Source organism: Canis lupus, chromosome 16 (assembly GCF_048164855.1).
Source record: "Canis lupus baileyi chromosome 16, mCanLup2.hap1, whole genome shotgun sequence".
Classification (NCBI taxonomy): Eukaryota; Metazoa; Chordata; class Mammalia; order Carnivora; family Canidae; genus Canis; species Canis lupus.
The window spans coordinates 10,073,419-10,087,253 of NC_132853.1; the positions used below are offsets into that span (position 1 = coordinate 10,073,419).

Sequence of the window (13,835 nt, forward strand, 5' to 3'; positions counted from 1 at the left end):
GAGGTGGGGTCCCGGGGGTGTGGCCTCGGGTTTGATCCACCCCAGGGATGCGGAGCCCCAGGCTGGTCCTCTGGCCTCCGGGAGACGTGGGTCAGAGACCCAGTGGAGAACGTGTCCCAAACGTGGCCTCTCAGGAGACGCCCACCCGGACCCGGGCTCCGGAGGGCTCTGTCGTCTTTAAAACCTCAGAAACGACCAGCAAAGCGAAGACATCTCCTAATATCTTTATTGTTCCTTAGATAACGGGACGGTACAAAGTTCCCCTCGTTTTCACTGAGGATTGTACTTTCCGCGCGCTGTTGCCTTGGGCTCGTTCCTCTTTCAGCGGAAACTCGGTTTCCCTAGATAAGCCCTTCCTATCCGCAGTTACATTATTTAGATAATTTAACAAGAAGAGAGTAATTCCTTTATTATCCACATGAACTTGATAACCTCATTCTAAGGGTGAACACTGAAAAAAAAAATTTTTTTTTTTTTGTCTTTTTGGAAACAAAAACCATCCACGTATTAACCCCAAACTACGGCACGGCATTTACGACATTCATTGCATAAACTGAACACACAGAGCTACCACCTCAAGGAAACGACAGACAGACGTGGCACAGTATATCTACGGGGGACGCGAGCTCAAACAGGTGGGTGCTGCCGCCGTGCACGCCACGTCCAGCAGGCGCCAGACACGGGTCCATGGGGACGCGGAGCCTCAGTGCAGCTTGGCTAAGACACAACACGCGGTCGAGAGACAGCAGCTGTGATGAGATGAGTCCCACTAGCCTATGGTGGCCCCTGCGGACGCCGAGCGCGGCCGGCCCGCGGGCCCTCGATGACACACAGCAGGCACGTCCACCAGAGCTGAGCGCGATCTAGGGGAATGTCCATGCGACCTAACAGTGGTTGTTCTCGGGCGAGAACGGGCCAACAGTCGTTGCCTTACTTTTGTAGGTTATTTGACCAGAATGGGGGCTGGGCCGGAGCGGCTGGGGGCTGGTGGGGGGACCAGGGATCTCTGGACTGCAGTTCCAGCTGCAAAGACGGGGCAGGGCGGGGGTGTGTGTGTGTGGGGGTCTCTTCCCAAGTGTGTCGCCCTCTCACTCGAACCGGAGGTGCACGGACATAACGCCACCACCACACGGTGCCGGAGCCCACGCTGCTGCTGCTTTTTCCAAAATTAGTATGATTAGTATCGTTAGGTTATCTCGGCAGCCGTTCCACAGGAATGTCCGTGTGAGTGAGGACCCAGACCCTCGGCCTCCCGGGCGGGAGACGGCTACAACTCGTCAGACCGGATGACGTGGAAGAGGGTGACGTTGTACAGGATCTGGTGGCCGTTGTTCCAAGCGTACAGGGCGCGGTCCTTGGGGTTGTAGTCCAACATGGAGATGTGGGAGTACTTGTTCTGGAAGGGGATGTCGATGTACTCGTAGGTCGAGGCGTTGGTCTGGTAGGCGTAGTGGACCTTGGTGCCTCCTGAGTAGCCGTTGGTGACATAGAGCGTCCCGCAGATGATGAAGGCCTCACCGGCACTGCGCTTGGGGTAGCTTGTGTTCCACGTCTGCAGCACCTGCAGGGACACGGGGTCCAGCTTGCTGATGACGATGTTGCCGGCATTCTGGTTGGTGGCGTAGACGGCCCACAGCCCGTTCTCGTCCACCATGAGGTCGATGTCCGAGTGACCGCCCCAGGCGTAGTGGTACATGTTGTTGTAGCCGGCATAGTCCAGGCTGCGCGTCTTGAGGATCGTCTCCGTCTTCAGGTCAAACCTGATGACGATGTGACTCTGGAACTTATTGAAGTAGATGGAGCCGTTGTACACCACCTGTCCCGTGCCAGACCAGGGGTGCGGGAGGCGGTGGGATGTGAAATTGTCCGTGGTCATGAAGTCGGTCATGGACTTGTACTCGCGGACAAAGCGGTTGTTGTGGTAGCCGTCCATGTACCAAACCTGTGGAGAGAGCAGCACACCCATTAGCGGCTCTGGGGGGAAGGCAGGGGGACATGTGCGGGGCTTCTCCCCCCGAGCCTCCCCTCTTCAGACTCCGTTTCATTAGCTCGGCAGCGGCCCGACCCCATGAGAAAAAGAAAGAACCAGGGGAAGATAACGAAGACAGGCAACGTCATGTCATGTCCTTCCCCTGAACCCGCAGGGCACTTGTCCAAGGGGATAGGACCGGCTCCCCTGCCTAGAATGGAGGGCCCAGTTTAGGGAAAGGATGAGGAGCACACTCTGTGAAGGGGGTCCAAGCCCTTGAGTCCACAGTTCAGGGAAGTGGGTGGCGAGAGAATCACCCCTGGGCCCCCTCTGCCTGTGCAGTGCCCAGGCAATGGGTTCCCTGCGCTCTCCCTGGCCAAGGGCACAGCAGGTGCTCACACTTATTTGGGGAAGGAAGGATCGTCATCAGTGTATGAACCCCAGAGCCAGCAAGACAGCGGTGCTGGAAGAGGAGAACACTCGCAGCCCCAGGCGGCTCCTGTGACATGGGGACCCATCGCCAAGGGCGCCAGGACAGGGCTTCTCATCCCACCAGGCTGTCACTGCGGCCCAGACTGGGTCGCCCCCGTCTGCGGGGCAGAAAGGCATTAACATGGCATGTGGGGCTCAGCACATGGCATCACTGTCACATTCAACCCCGGGGGCCTCCGCTCTAAGAGAAATGAGGGTTTTGTGCATGGCCCAGAGTGTCACAAGCCACCAAGATAACAAACCCAGGGGTGGCCCACGTTTGGGGTTACAGAGGAAGAGATTTCCGATTATTGCTTAAATGCCAGTTGACTTGAAAACTGTCTAGACTTTGTACAAAACGCTTTAGTCATTTTCAACCAATATGGGAGCAAATTAGAAAGCAATGCAGTTACTCAGAGGAAAATCTGCCGGGCTAACGCCATCCCCAGTGCATCTGTCTGGCAATAAGACAGCTGCTTTATCCATCAAGGCTCTGCTGGCTGCGGGAGAGATTACGGATGCCGGGCTTTCAGACACAGCATTACACATGCGTTAAAAATTAAAAAAAAAAAATCCTAACCTTGTTCCTGAGGCATCCATTTGGATGCTGAGAGGCAGATGCGCTTTTTGTTTTTAATGAGATTAAAAAAAAATGAAAAAAAACTAGGTCTCTTTTGAGGCTTTTATTACCCTTAGCCCCCGCAGACCAGCCCACGGTAATGCGGGTCTCGGATTAGAATGGGCGAGCGCAGTGCTGCCGGGGGGCTCCGGAGGCCCTGATCACACCCTCCTGTCTCTCCACTTGGCTTTCTCCTGAGACAGGGAGCTCACTGCTTCCTCCAAGACGGGGTTCCAACATTGTCCCCTCTAGCCCTCCCCTGACCCATGCCCGCAGGGACTGGCTCTCTCCCGCTCAGCACAGAGAGCACTCCTGAATGTGTGCAAACACCTCCTCCCCCACGAGCAGGCCTGAGAACACAGGGGACCCCCAGGGTCTGGTGCCTCCCTCCTGGGGTGGGGGAGATGGGTGAAATGGGCACCGAATTGCTCAGGATTTGTAAACTGTCTCTTTTTCCCTGGAAATTAGCAAATTGGACGTAGGGCACAAGGCTTCTGGAAAATGCAATTTAGGCTGGGAGGGGAAATCAGTACAAGGCCCTGAATGTTTAACAACCACAGCTGTTGGCCTGTGGCTGTAAGACACAAAAGAAGGCAGACCATCGCAGCCCTGAGGGACCCTGAGATAAGGGATCCCCTCCTTCCCAGTAGGCACCCCCTCTGGGTTCACTCCGATCTCTGGATTGGAATGCCTCGTTCTCCCCTCTCGTCCAAGTCCCAAGTTCACACAGAATCCCATCACCCCCAGGAGGCCTCACCCAACTCCCTGGCCTCGTCCAGAACCCCCATATCTAAACTCCTAGAGCTGGAACCTGGCAGCCCTCTGAGCCCCTGGGCACGCTCACTTCCTAGGACGATCGGATCGGACTCCAGAGATGGGGGCAGGCATGCGTGTTAAAGCTTCCTGGAGATGCCAATGTGCAGGCAAGGCTGGACCCTCTGGCTTGGTGCCTGAGCGGTGTTGCTGTTGGCCTGGGCCCCACTGCCCCGGTGATGCTGTCACATCCTGACTGGCCCCCAGGCCTGGTACTGCCTGATTGAACCTTCTAGAACTGTACTCCAGACCATCACTCCTCTATGAACCTGACCCCTCAGCTCCAGGCTCCTCCGTGCAGCATCCGGCTGCCTCTGCACCTGCCAGGCCAAGTCCCTGGCTCGGACACCCCCAGCCTGGTGCCTCTGTGCCCCACACTTGCTGCTCCCCCCTCCACTGATCAAGCTCACTCCTCGGAGGGCATTTCTTAAACCCCCCCTACACCCCCAGGCAGGAAGGTCTCAATTTTGTAGTGGGATGACTGGTCACCCCCAGAAGATATGTCCACATTCAGGAACCTGTAAATGTGACCCTTATTTAGAAAAGAGAGCTTTGCGGATGTCATGAAGGATCCCAGGATAGATTAGGGTGGGCCCTAAATCCAATGAGTGGTGTCTTAAGAGGAGTGACATAGGCACAGAGGGGCTGGCCTTTCTGGCAGCTGGCCTGGGACATCTACGGTGAAGCCAGCCAACGGGAGGGAAGGTGGTGTGGACTCCAGAAGGGTGGTCCACAGGCAGAGTCAGGGGAGGGGGTCTTCGGGGGGGGGGCCACAGGCTGGCATCAGTGCCATCAGAAGCAGGTGGACCAGTCACCACTGAGAGAAGGCAGCTTCTGGACATGGTAGAGGGACACTAGAGTCCAGCATAGAGCCAGGCACACAGCTAGTGCTTAATAAAGGACTCAAGGAAGGAAGGGTGCAAAGGGAGCCTGAGCTAACCTAGTTGTGGCAGTTCAGTGAAAAGGCATCGGGAAGGTGTGGGGATGCGGCGGCTGTACCCACTCCTCGCGGCCTCCTAGGCGGGCACCCACCAGGAACCCTCTGCGTGGCGCTCCCTGCCCCCCGCCCTGCACCCCCTGCCTCTGACCACGCCCCTGAGGCAGCATGCCCCGAAGCTGACGTGGATTCTTGTTTCCCTTTGGAGCAAGTTACTGGTTTCCTAGGTGTGGAGGGAGAATGAAAAAGATCAAAACAAAACAGCTCTCTTCCAGATCAATGGCAGGGTCGGGGGACGCGTCCCTCGCGGGCTGGGAGCGGGATGTGGCTGTGCTGAGCACACGGCTCAGAATGGCCCAGGCCACAGGGCCGCAGGGCAGAGCTGCCAAAGGCCCCCGAAGCTCAGCGTCCCCGCCAGTGAGCTCCTCCCTTTCCCTTGCAGGCAGCTCCCAAGACAGCCTCCTCCCGCTGCCCCTTCTCCAAAGGCTCCATCCATCACCAGGGCCTCCTTTTCTGGAGGGCGATGGAGTCATCAAGCAGAGAACAGGTGTCTAATTATCAAGAGCATCCACCACCCCTCAACAGCTTTGTGAGCCGACATCCTCCCTGTCTGGGGCAGGCAAATAGCCTGCCTTCCAGGAGCCCCGATACTTGGGATCTGAAAAGAGATCTGAGCAGTGCTCTTTATGGCAGTGGGGCCAGAGGCCTGCGTGTGATGTTGGATGTGGACACAGCGCCTGGGCCCGGGTATGTGGGGCATGCGTGGTGGGCAGGCAGCCTGCAGGAGGTAGGGGGGCAGGGGGCGGTCTGGGGGTGCCCAGCCTGGAGCCTGGCACCTGCTGTAGATACTTGTTAATGAAACCACTGACCAGCCTTTCCCAGGACCGTGGGCATGATACTGGACTGGGGTTTTCTCATCAAACAGCAGAGGTAAAGGGTGACTGACCTCCACACCGGCAGGTGACTGGAGGGTCACTGGAGGCCCAACCTGGACAGGCAGGCAGAGGGCTCCGCTGAGGGCCAGGCACGCGCATTGGGGCACTACCACCAGCCTCTCTCATGTTAACTATCAATGTGCACACAGAAGGGCTTAGTTGTGCCAGCACAGAGCCCTGCTGCCTCACCATCACCAAACCCGGAACAGAGCCGGGGTTCCCCGGGAGGGTGTGGACTGGAAGACCAACCGGGATAACAGCCCATTAGACGGTCACAGAACTAGCAAGCATCAGCTAACTGTCCCCACTTAGAACATAAAACAGAAACCACCCCATGAACACCTGTCTGCACTCGCACCCTGGCTTTGCAGTCCTGGGTCGGGCCCTCCAGTGTCCTCTGTCGCCCAGGCTGGAATGAGCTCCAGGGAGGCGCTGCGCTGCCTGCCTGCGCTGGGGGCAGGAGGGGAGATACACAGATCAGGGGCCTCCAGAGGGCCCGCGGCCATGGCCCCTCGCCCACCAACGTCCCAAGAGAAAGTGAGCTGCCACCTCAAGTCCGAAATGCAAGAGACATTGCTTCCTGTTGCCCAGCAGGCCTGGCAGTGGGGGAGGGGAGCTGCAGAGACCAGAAATCTGGGAGAGAGGAAGTGACCCTGACCCTTCCCTTCCCAGTAAGAGTCCTCCAGACAAGGCCCAGAAGTCCCACTCTGGATCCCACCCGGAAAAAGAGTAGAGTAGCTTTTTTTTTTTTTTTTTTTTAAGTGATCAGTTTGTAAACATCCTGTAAGCCCCTGAAAACCAGGGGGTGGGTAGGAGTCACCCCAGACTGTGGCGAGTTCACCCGGAGCTTAGCCAGTGAGAGGGCGCATGGCCAGAGGACACATGGCCCAGATGGCGTCTCTGCACTCAGCCGGCTGGCCTTCCCCCACACCCCAGGGAGGCTCCCAGGAGGTCACACCCCAGGCCCTGCTTTTCTTTCCTTTTCCGAGTTTTTACTCAGGGAGGAAATGTCTGGGGAAAAAAGAACACGGTCTCTTCCCTAAATCAAAGAGGAACACGGGTTTCCATCAGCCTTGAAAGGAGTAACAAATGAGACACAAATGAGATGCCTTTAAACTAAGAAAGGCTCCTAATGGGTGCTCCTCCTGGAGCACAGGTGGGGCTGGGAGTGTCTGGAAGGTTCCGGATGCAGAGCCAGACTCGGGCTCCCCTCCCCTGTTCTCCAGCTGGAGACGGTTTGCAGGGGTCCACCTGTCCTGACAATTACCATCTTTCCCATATCGGTTCCCACCCCTGTGGTCTGTGACCTCAGCCAGTACCTGAGCCCCTCCCTGAAGCTGCGGGGAACCAACCCCCAGGGGTGCCCAGCTGCGCTCAAGCCAACAAACGCTTGAGTGGGTGTCCGGGTACGTGGGCACTGAAGTGAGGGCCAGATATTCGGGGGATGGAGACCCAGGCCCAGGCCCGGTGCAGGAGGCACTTACCCTGTTATCACCTTCTGGGGCCAGAGGGTCTGTCATCCAGGACCCGAACCTTGAGCCAGAGGTCTTGACAGTCACAGGGTCGCTGATGCCCGTCAGCTTGCCACAGGCTGGAAGACAGTGCACAGCACAGGACAGTGAGTCCCCTGGCCGGACCCCGACCATCCACTGCAGGAGGATGTGGTGACACACGCAGCCCCAAAGGCCAGAGAAGCCCCCTCCCCACCCAAACAGAGCCACTGAGGCCAGGCTGGGCAGGGAAGGGGAGGAACAGCCGCCCTGCCACCCCTCCCACCCCCGGCCTCACGCCCTCTGTCCTGAGGGACTTGGGGGTGGAGGTGGAGGTGGAGGCGCTACAGCAGCACATGTGGAGGACCAGCCTCGCCAGGACAGTTTCCTTCTCTGGGCAGTGGGCACAGCAGCCGCCCCAGCCTCTAAGGCTGCAGGACAGAGAGCATCCCTGGTCCCCAGGTTGTTAGGCTCCAGGCAGGGCTCCGGGCAGGGCTCCACCTGTTCCTGAGGCACCTCTTTGGGAGGCGCCCCCGGGCCTGCACCCTTCGGCCAGTTAGAACCGGAGTAGGGGAAAGACCAATTCCGCCCCTTTGCTGGAGACCCTGAGAGCGTCCCCTGCAGGGGGAGAAGGTCCCTTCTGCCTGGGGGAACCCTGCGGCCAGAAGGCAGGGACTCCGGAGGCACTGATGGACGAGCAGGGCAGCGGGACAGATGGGGCCTCGAATGCGGCCTCAGCCCCACCCGGCTCACAGACGCCGGCCCGGAGGGACTCAGGGCGACGCTAGCACGGGACACAGCCGAGGCCGGGATCCGGTGCTCCCTGCCCAGCGCCCTTCCCACAGCCCCGCCGGCCTGCTGGGTGCACCCAGCCCCTCCACTCCCACCCGACACCAGCCTTGTGCACTGCCACTTAGGTCTTCCAGGATAAGTGAGCCCCAGCCTGGAGAGCCAAGGCGTTCCTGCGCCACGGCAGCCGGATCAGCACGTGGACACAGTGCACTCAGCAAGGTCCCCGGAAGATCCGGGAGCTTTCAGAAGATTGTCAGTGACTTAACCCGGGGACACCGTTTAGCTGGGATAATCCCACAAAGCATAGGGTGGGCCGGGCCTCAGAAACAGGTCTCTATGAACTTAAAGCATTAGCATCATCACACAGGACAGACCCCCGACACCCCAGCCCAGTGCCTGGGGTCCCCGTCTCCCCATCTCCTCGTGCTGGCGGGGGGACACAGATGCTGGAGGGAGGGACAAGAGCTGCCTGCAGGTGCAGGTAGGAGCGGGGCTGGCTTTGCACCCAAATCCCTGTCGGTGGCACCGCCCTGCTCACGCGTGGCTGCTGTCTTCGGTCCACACCTATTTTTACCCGCCTATCCCTCCCCACTTTCCAGATTTCCTGTCTGTGCCACTTTCAGGAGCAATCGTGTGCTCTCCCACATAAATACGGTCCCCTCACAGCCCGCGGTTTCCTGGCAGGACTCATGGCTCGTGGGGCTGGTGGCATGTCTGCAGGCGTGCCAGGTCCCTGCTAAGAATGCCAGCAAGCTCGCTGGGCTCCTGTCTGTGGGAGGACAAGGGGATGGAGGAAGGCTCAGGGGTCAGCAGCATCTACAGGGACAGGAAGACCAAGGAGGTGGTCAGGGCTGGTGACCCCTGCGCTCTCTTGGTTCCTATGACCTGGGGACTCCGGGCTGCCTCCGGGAGACAGCAGCTTCTCTGAACTGGGGTGGGAATCGGGAGATGTTGACAGGGGCCACCTCCAGCCACCAGGGGCCAGCGGTCCTGCCGGCAGCCTGGAAGGAGGTGCCGTCACCCCCAGGGGTGTCATGGCTCAGGGAGCTTCGTGGGCCCGTGGGTTTTCCATCCAATAGCACGCGATGGGACCAGGTGCCACACAGTGTGATGCCAACTCAAGTCTGCGCAGCCACAGCCCCTGTGCTAGATGACTTCTCCGAAGGAGACCAGATGTCTGTCCTCCGCATCACACCTGGCAGGTGAAGATGGTGGGCCAGCACCCCAGCTCCACTCGGATGCCTGGCCCTTCCCACCTCCATGCCTTTGCCCAGCCTGTTCCTCCACCTGGCAGGCCCCTCCACCCACCCTCCCACCTGTCCTGGATCGTTGGCCCAAACCCATGCCTCTGCCTTTGGAACACTGCCCACCTGGTCCTCACTGACTCATGCTGGCCACCACACATTTCCTGGGGCCTCAGACCCCTGCGTCCAGGTCTCGCTGCCCAAGGCCACAAGCTTGTTGCACTCTTACTATTTCCTCAAGGCTCTGCCTGCGGGATTGGCCATGAACGAGCGAGTGAATCATCTCCCAGGTACTTAGAGGTAAAATGATTCACGTCTCAGAAAACCCTCACGCGTCTGTCCTTCCCCACACACCTCGGCAGAGGGGATGGGAGGTGACGCAGGGTCACCCTCCTCCAACTCTGGCACAGATAGTTTCCTTTTTCCGTAAGCACAGGGCGTAGCTGTGGGGGGAGCTTCTAGAAGGGTGCCTGATGCTCAGTGGACATAGCGGCCGCTCTCCCGACCATGGGTTCAGAATAAAGATGTGGAGAACAGTCGGTGTCAGGGCTGCTTTGGACCGCCCGCCCCACTGCATCCTGCCCACTGGGGGCTTTGGGCCACCGCAGGGACACAGGTTGCAGGTCAGGTATGATCTGGAGGGGGAGGCTCTGAGGTAGCGCCAGCCCCCGGCCTTCCCAGGGCTGAAGTTTGCCCCTCACCCCGGTGCTCCTGGCGCCACGGGCAGAGCACCAGCCTCCCCAGCCCCTTGGAGGGATCAGAGTGTAAAGAAAAGGGTCCGGCTGGCCTGGGAGCCCCACTCTTCCAACCACTGGCTGCAGGCTCAGGTCTCCAGGGCCTACAGGGCTGCAGGCTGCCCCCCCCCCCCCCCGCTTGAGTCAGGGAGTTATTTTTGGTTCTCTGTCCAGACTGGTTCTGCCAAGACCTCAGGAGCTAACAGGATCTATAAAAGCCCCATGGCAGAGCCTCATGGAGGAGTCTTGGCACATTCAGTTCAGGAAAGTGTCCCTCTCCGTCACGAGGGCTCAGGATGTGCGTAAGGAGGGGAGGAGGCTGCACCCTGAGCAGGTGCAGCTTAAAGGAGGTGGAGCTCCAGGGCCAGCGCTCCCAGCTGGGAGGGCCTGGCAGCCCTTGAGAGCCCAGGACCAGAGCCCAGGACGGGTCTCAGTGTGGGGGACACCTTGCAAAGCCGGGATCCGGGACAAAGCAGTGCCCTGCAGATGAAATCATTCACCTCTTGCTATTCCTAGAAGGAATCCACTTCTGAACAACAGCCGGGACAGTCTCCACAGGGAGCCCTGAGCAGGCCCAGGGTGGCAAGCCCACCAAGGGACCAGGGCACAGATCAGAGTGAGGGGCCCAGAGCCCGGTAGCAGGCAGTCTGGGCTCTGGGCTTCTGTTCTCCCTTGGTCCCAGCTTTTATCCCTGGTGGACTGGGAACAGTGCAAAGCTGGGAGCTTGGGCAGACATACGTCCTTGCAGGTGCAACAACCCGAGGACGGAGCAGACCTCACGCAAGCTGTACACACGGACCCAGAGCCTGGGAGTGGCACCAGGAGACCCCTCACCAGGCACAACTCCGAGTGCTTCCTGGGAGGACTTCAGAAGGGGAAGCCTGCCCTGCCAGGATCCCTCTTGGGTCAACACGTGAGTGGCACATCAGGCGTGGGCTTGCTTCTTTCCCGTGGGGGCTTCCACAGGCGGAGGCATCCCAAACTCAGCTCTTGGATCCTCCACTGAATGCAAAACCCACTTGTGCTACTTATCATCACCCATGCCAGCCGCACCCTCCCCCAGCCCCTCCAGACCCCTGGGTGCAGGTCAGGGCCCATCCCTCTGCCTTCCTGAGCCTGCCGCATCTCGAGGGTTAGAGAAGAGGAAGGAGCCTTCAGACCTGCCTCCCCCAGGAAAGAGCACCCAGGATGTTGTGCCAAGGCAAAGCACCCTGCCCTGACACCTAAACTGGAGAGACGTCTACACGCTGGTGGTTATCAACGGGGATGCTGGGCTGGTGGGGAGGCTGAAGCCCACCGGGCTTCATTCACTTGTGTTCTCAGTGGAAAGGAGACTCCTAGAGGTTCTGATGCCGGGGCTCTGGGTGTCAGGGCACTTCCTTTCCACCCAGGATGGTGTAACTCAGCTAAAACTCAGCTCTTCCCCCACCCCACTGCCCCCATTGTACAGACAACAATATTGAGGCCTGAAGCTAACCAGGCACAGGAGATGCTCAGAGCATATTGGTGTATGAACAGCATCTTGCCTTGGATCCTGAGTCTCTGGCTCAGTCAGTTGGGCTTCTGGGTCATCTGCCTCGGCAGGTTCTCCATGGGGTGACAGTGAACTCTCATGCCCCAGCCTGGGGGACAGGGTCCCTAGGCAGCTCTGGCATTCTCCTGTCTGGAAACCAGGGGAGCTCAGGGGAGTGGTCAGAGGCTGCCTTCCTTGCAGAGGATGCCCAGAGATGCTGAGCCTCACCTCCAGTTTTAGAAATGGAGTTTCAGAGTCATTTCCGGCTGAGCATCTGGGAAAAACATACGATCCCATAGAGAGAGGAATCTTTGCAAATAGAAACAGAAAACAAACAGAATCTTCTTTTTTCCCTGTGTATGTTTTGGGATCAGGAATTACCTGTCATGCTAACCTAAAGAGAAGGTGGCCACAGGGAGGGAACCCACTGAAAGCACTCTGGGGGGAGCTTCAGCGTCTACACTGGGGAGGAGACTTCAGATCTAGGAGCCAAGGCTCTGAGAGAGCGGGATGGGGGGTGGGGTGGGTGGGTGGGCAGGCTACCAGGAGGAGGCTACATCCTGCAGGAGCCCCAGCCCCTGGGACAGCTGTCGGTGCAGAGGGGAGGGGGCCCAGAGTGCAGGAGGCGGGCTCCTCTGCTCTATGCTCAGGGGACCTCCAAGCAAGCAAACAGGCTGCTAAGGTGCTGCCCATTTGGGAGATGAATGTGGTCCTCCAGTTACTGAGCTTGAATGGAGACTTCGGGAGAGGGAGGAGCTACTGTTCAATCTATTATCTGCCTACTTATCTACCACCACACCTACCCACCCACCTGTCTGTCCATCTATGGACCCATTATATCTACCTGCCCGCCTATCTGCCTGCCTATCACACTGCTGGGCACAGGGGATGTGCCAGGATGTGAGGCATCCCTGGACTCACACGGCGATCCCATGGCACGGGGACTCCTCTACCTTCACTGTACAGATAAACAGGTGGCTGCCACTGGAGACAGTCAGGGCCTGGGGAGAGTCCCACGGCTGCAGAGTGACGCTTCACTACCTTACAACATTGCCTGCTGTAGCTCCGGGCTCTCACGCTTTGGCATTCATCTGAATCCCCCAGGTGCTAGTTAAATGCAGATCCCTAGGCTCCTTGCAGATTCCAGCTCAGCAGGTCTACCTACAAGACCAGGTTTTTCTCCAGAAAGAAACACACAGGCAAGAAAACACGGCTGCATTCCGGTGGGAGAGCATGCAGCCCCTGGGAGTCAGCCTCTCTCTTTACTCCCAGACCAACCATCTCAGCGGCCCCAAGGGTAACTGTGTGAAAGCCCCAAGATCCTAAGCTGCAAGGAAAATGCATGCAGCTTCTAAAAATAGGCCAGGTACAGATGGAAAGGCTGCTCGTCCCAAGCGGGGTGGCATCCCCCTTGGAGAGGCCTGTGGCTTCTGGGTGTTTAAAACTTTCCACTCAGAATTTCTGCTTTGCTCCTTGACCGCCTACTGGGAAAGTGCAGAGGTCCCATCTCAGTTTCTCGCTGGTATACACAGTCTGTATCCCAGGGAGGGGATAAGATAACCAATAAACCCCCGCCCCTGGATTCTTCAGAGGCAGAGAGAGACCCCTGGGTGGGGGTGTTTGGAGGGTCTGGACCGAGAGAGGTGGTCAGCGTAGGCTAGTTCTAAGTAGAAACCCCAACCTGTGCCCAGTGGAAATAACTACATAACCCGTAGTCATAAGGATAGCCCCGTAACTGTGAACATTCTAAACATCCACACCGACCCCTGGCATGTCAGAACGGGAAGCGCTGTGGAGACTGCTCGGCCCCAACCCCTCCTGGGGGCCATCCCAGGTCCCCTGGCCCCTGACACGCCAGGACTGGGGCTCCATGAAGCACATCACTGGAAAAACGCAGTAGACAATCCCTTGTGTGACACAGCAGAAGTGCCCACGTTAAAGCAGATTAAACTTCTAACGCCTCTCATGGTCCTCCTCGGGTCTGGGGGACTTTCGAGTGTTTGCCTTTGCTGGGAGGCCTACAGTGGCGTTCAAGACCAGCTGGACATGCAGACCTGCTCCATCCAACGGGGGGGCTGGCCGACTACTTCCTTGCCCTTCAGATGTTCTCTCCCTTTCACCTCAGGCACCAGGGATTTTAAAAAGTATTTACTACTCTGGGACATTTTAAGTTTATAAGAAGGCGTTTGGGGTGTGTGGTGGTGGGGGTAGGTGAGGGAATCAAGTTAGAATATCAGATAAAACCTAAGGGCAACTTCTTCATAAACGAAAATTACCCAAAAAATTACCCCAAGGTATCCTAAGAAATATACAGTATG

The 13,835-nt window shown here is 58.2% G+C and overlaps 1 protein-coding gene across 2 annotated transcripts in view; it reads right to left on the reverse strand.

Annotated features, from left to right (window-relative positions):
* Positions 1–208: 208 nt before the first annotated feature.
* OLFM1 (olfactomedin 1) overlaps positions 209–13,835 on the reverse strand; it is a 37,686-nt gene continuing 24,059 nt past the window's right edge. For both annotated transcript variants that reach the window (XM_072778547.1, XM_072778545.1), the window contains exons 5-6: positions 7,229–7,335; positions 209–1,942 (exon numbers count right to left, since the gene is read on the reverse strand). In XM_072778547.1, the coding sequence (XP_072634648.1) occupies positions 1,268–1,942; positions 7,229–7,335 (782 nt within the window). In that variant the 3' untranslated portion in view covers positions 209–1,267. The remainder of the gene's footprint in view (positions 1,943–7,228; positions 7,336–13,835) is intronic.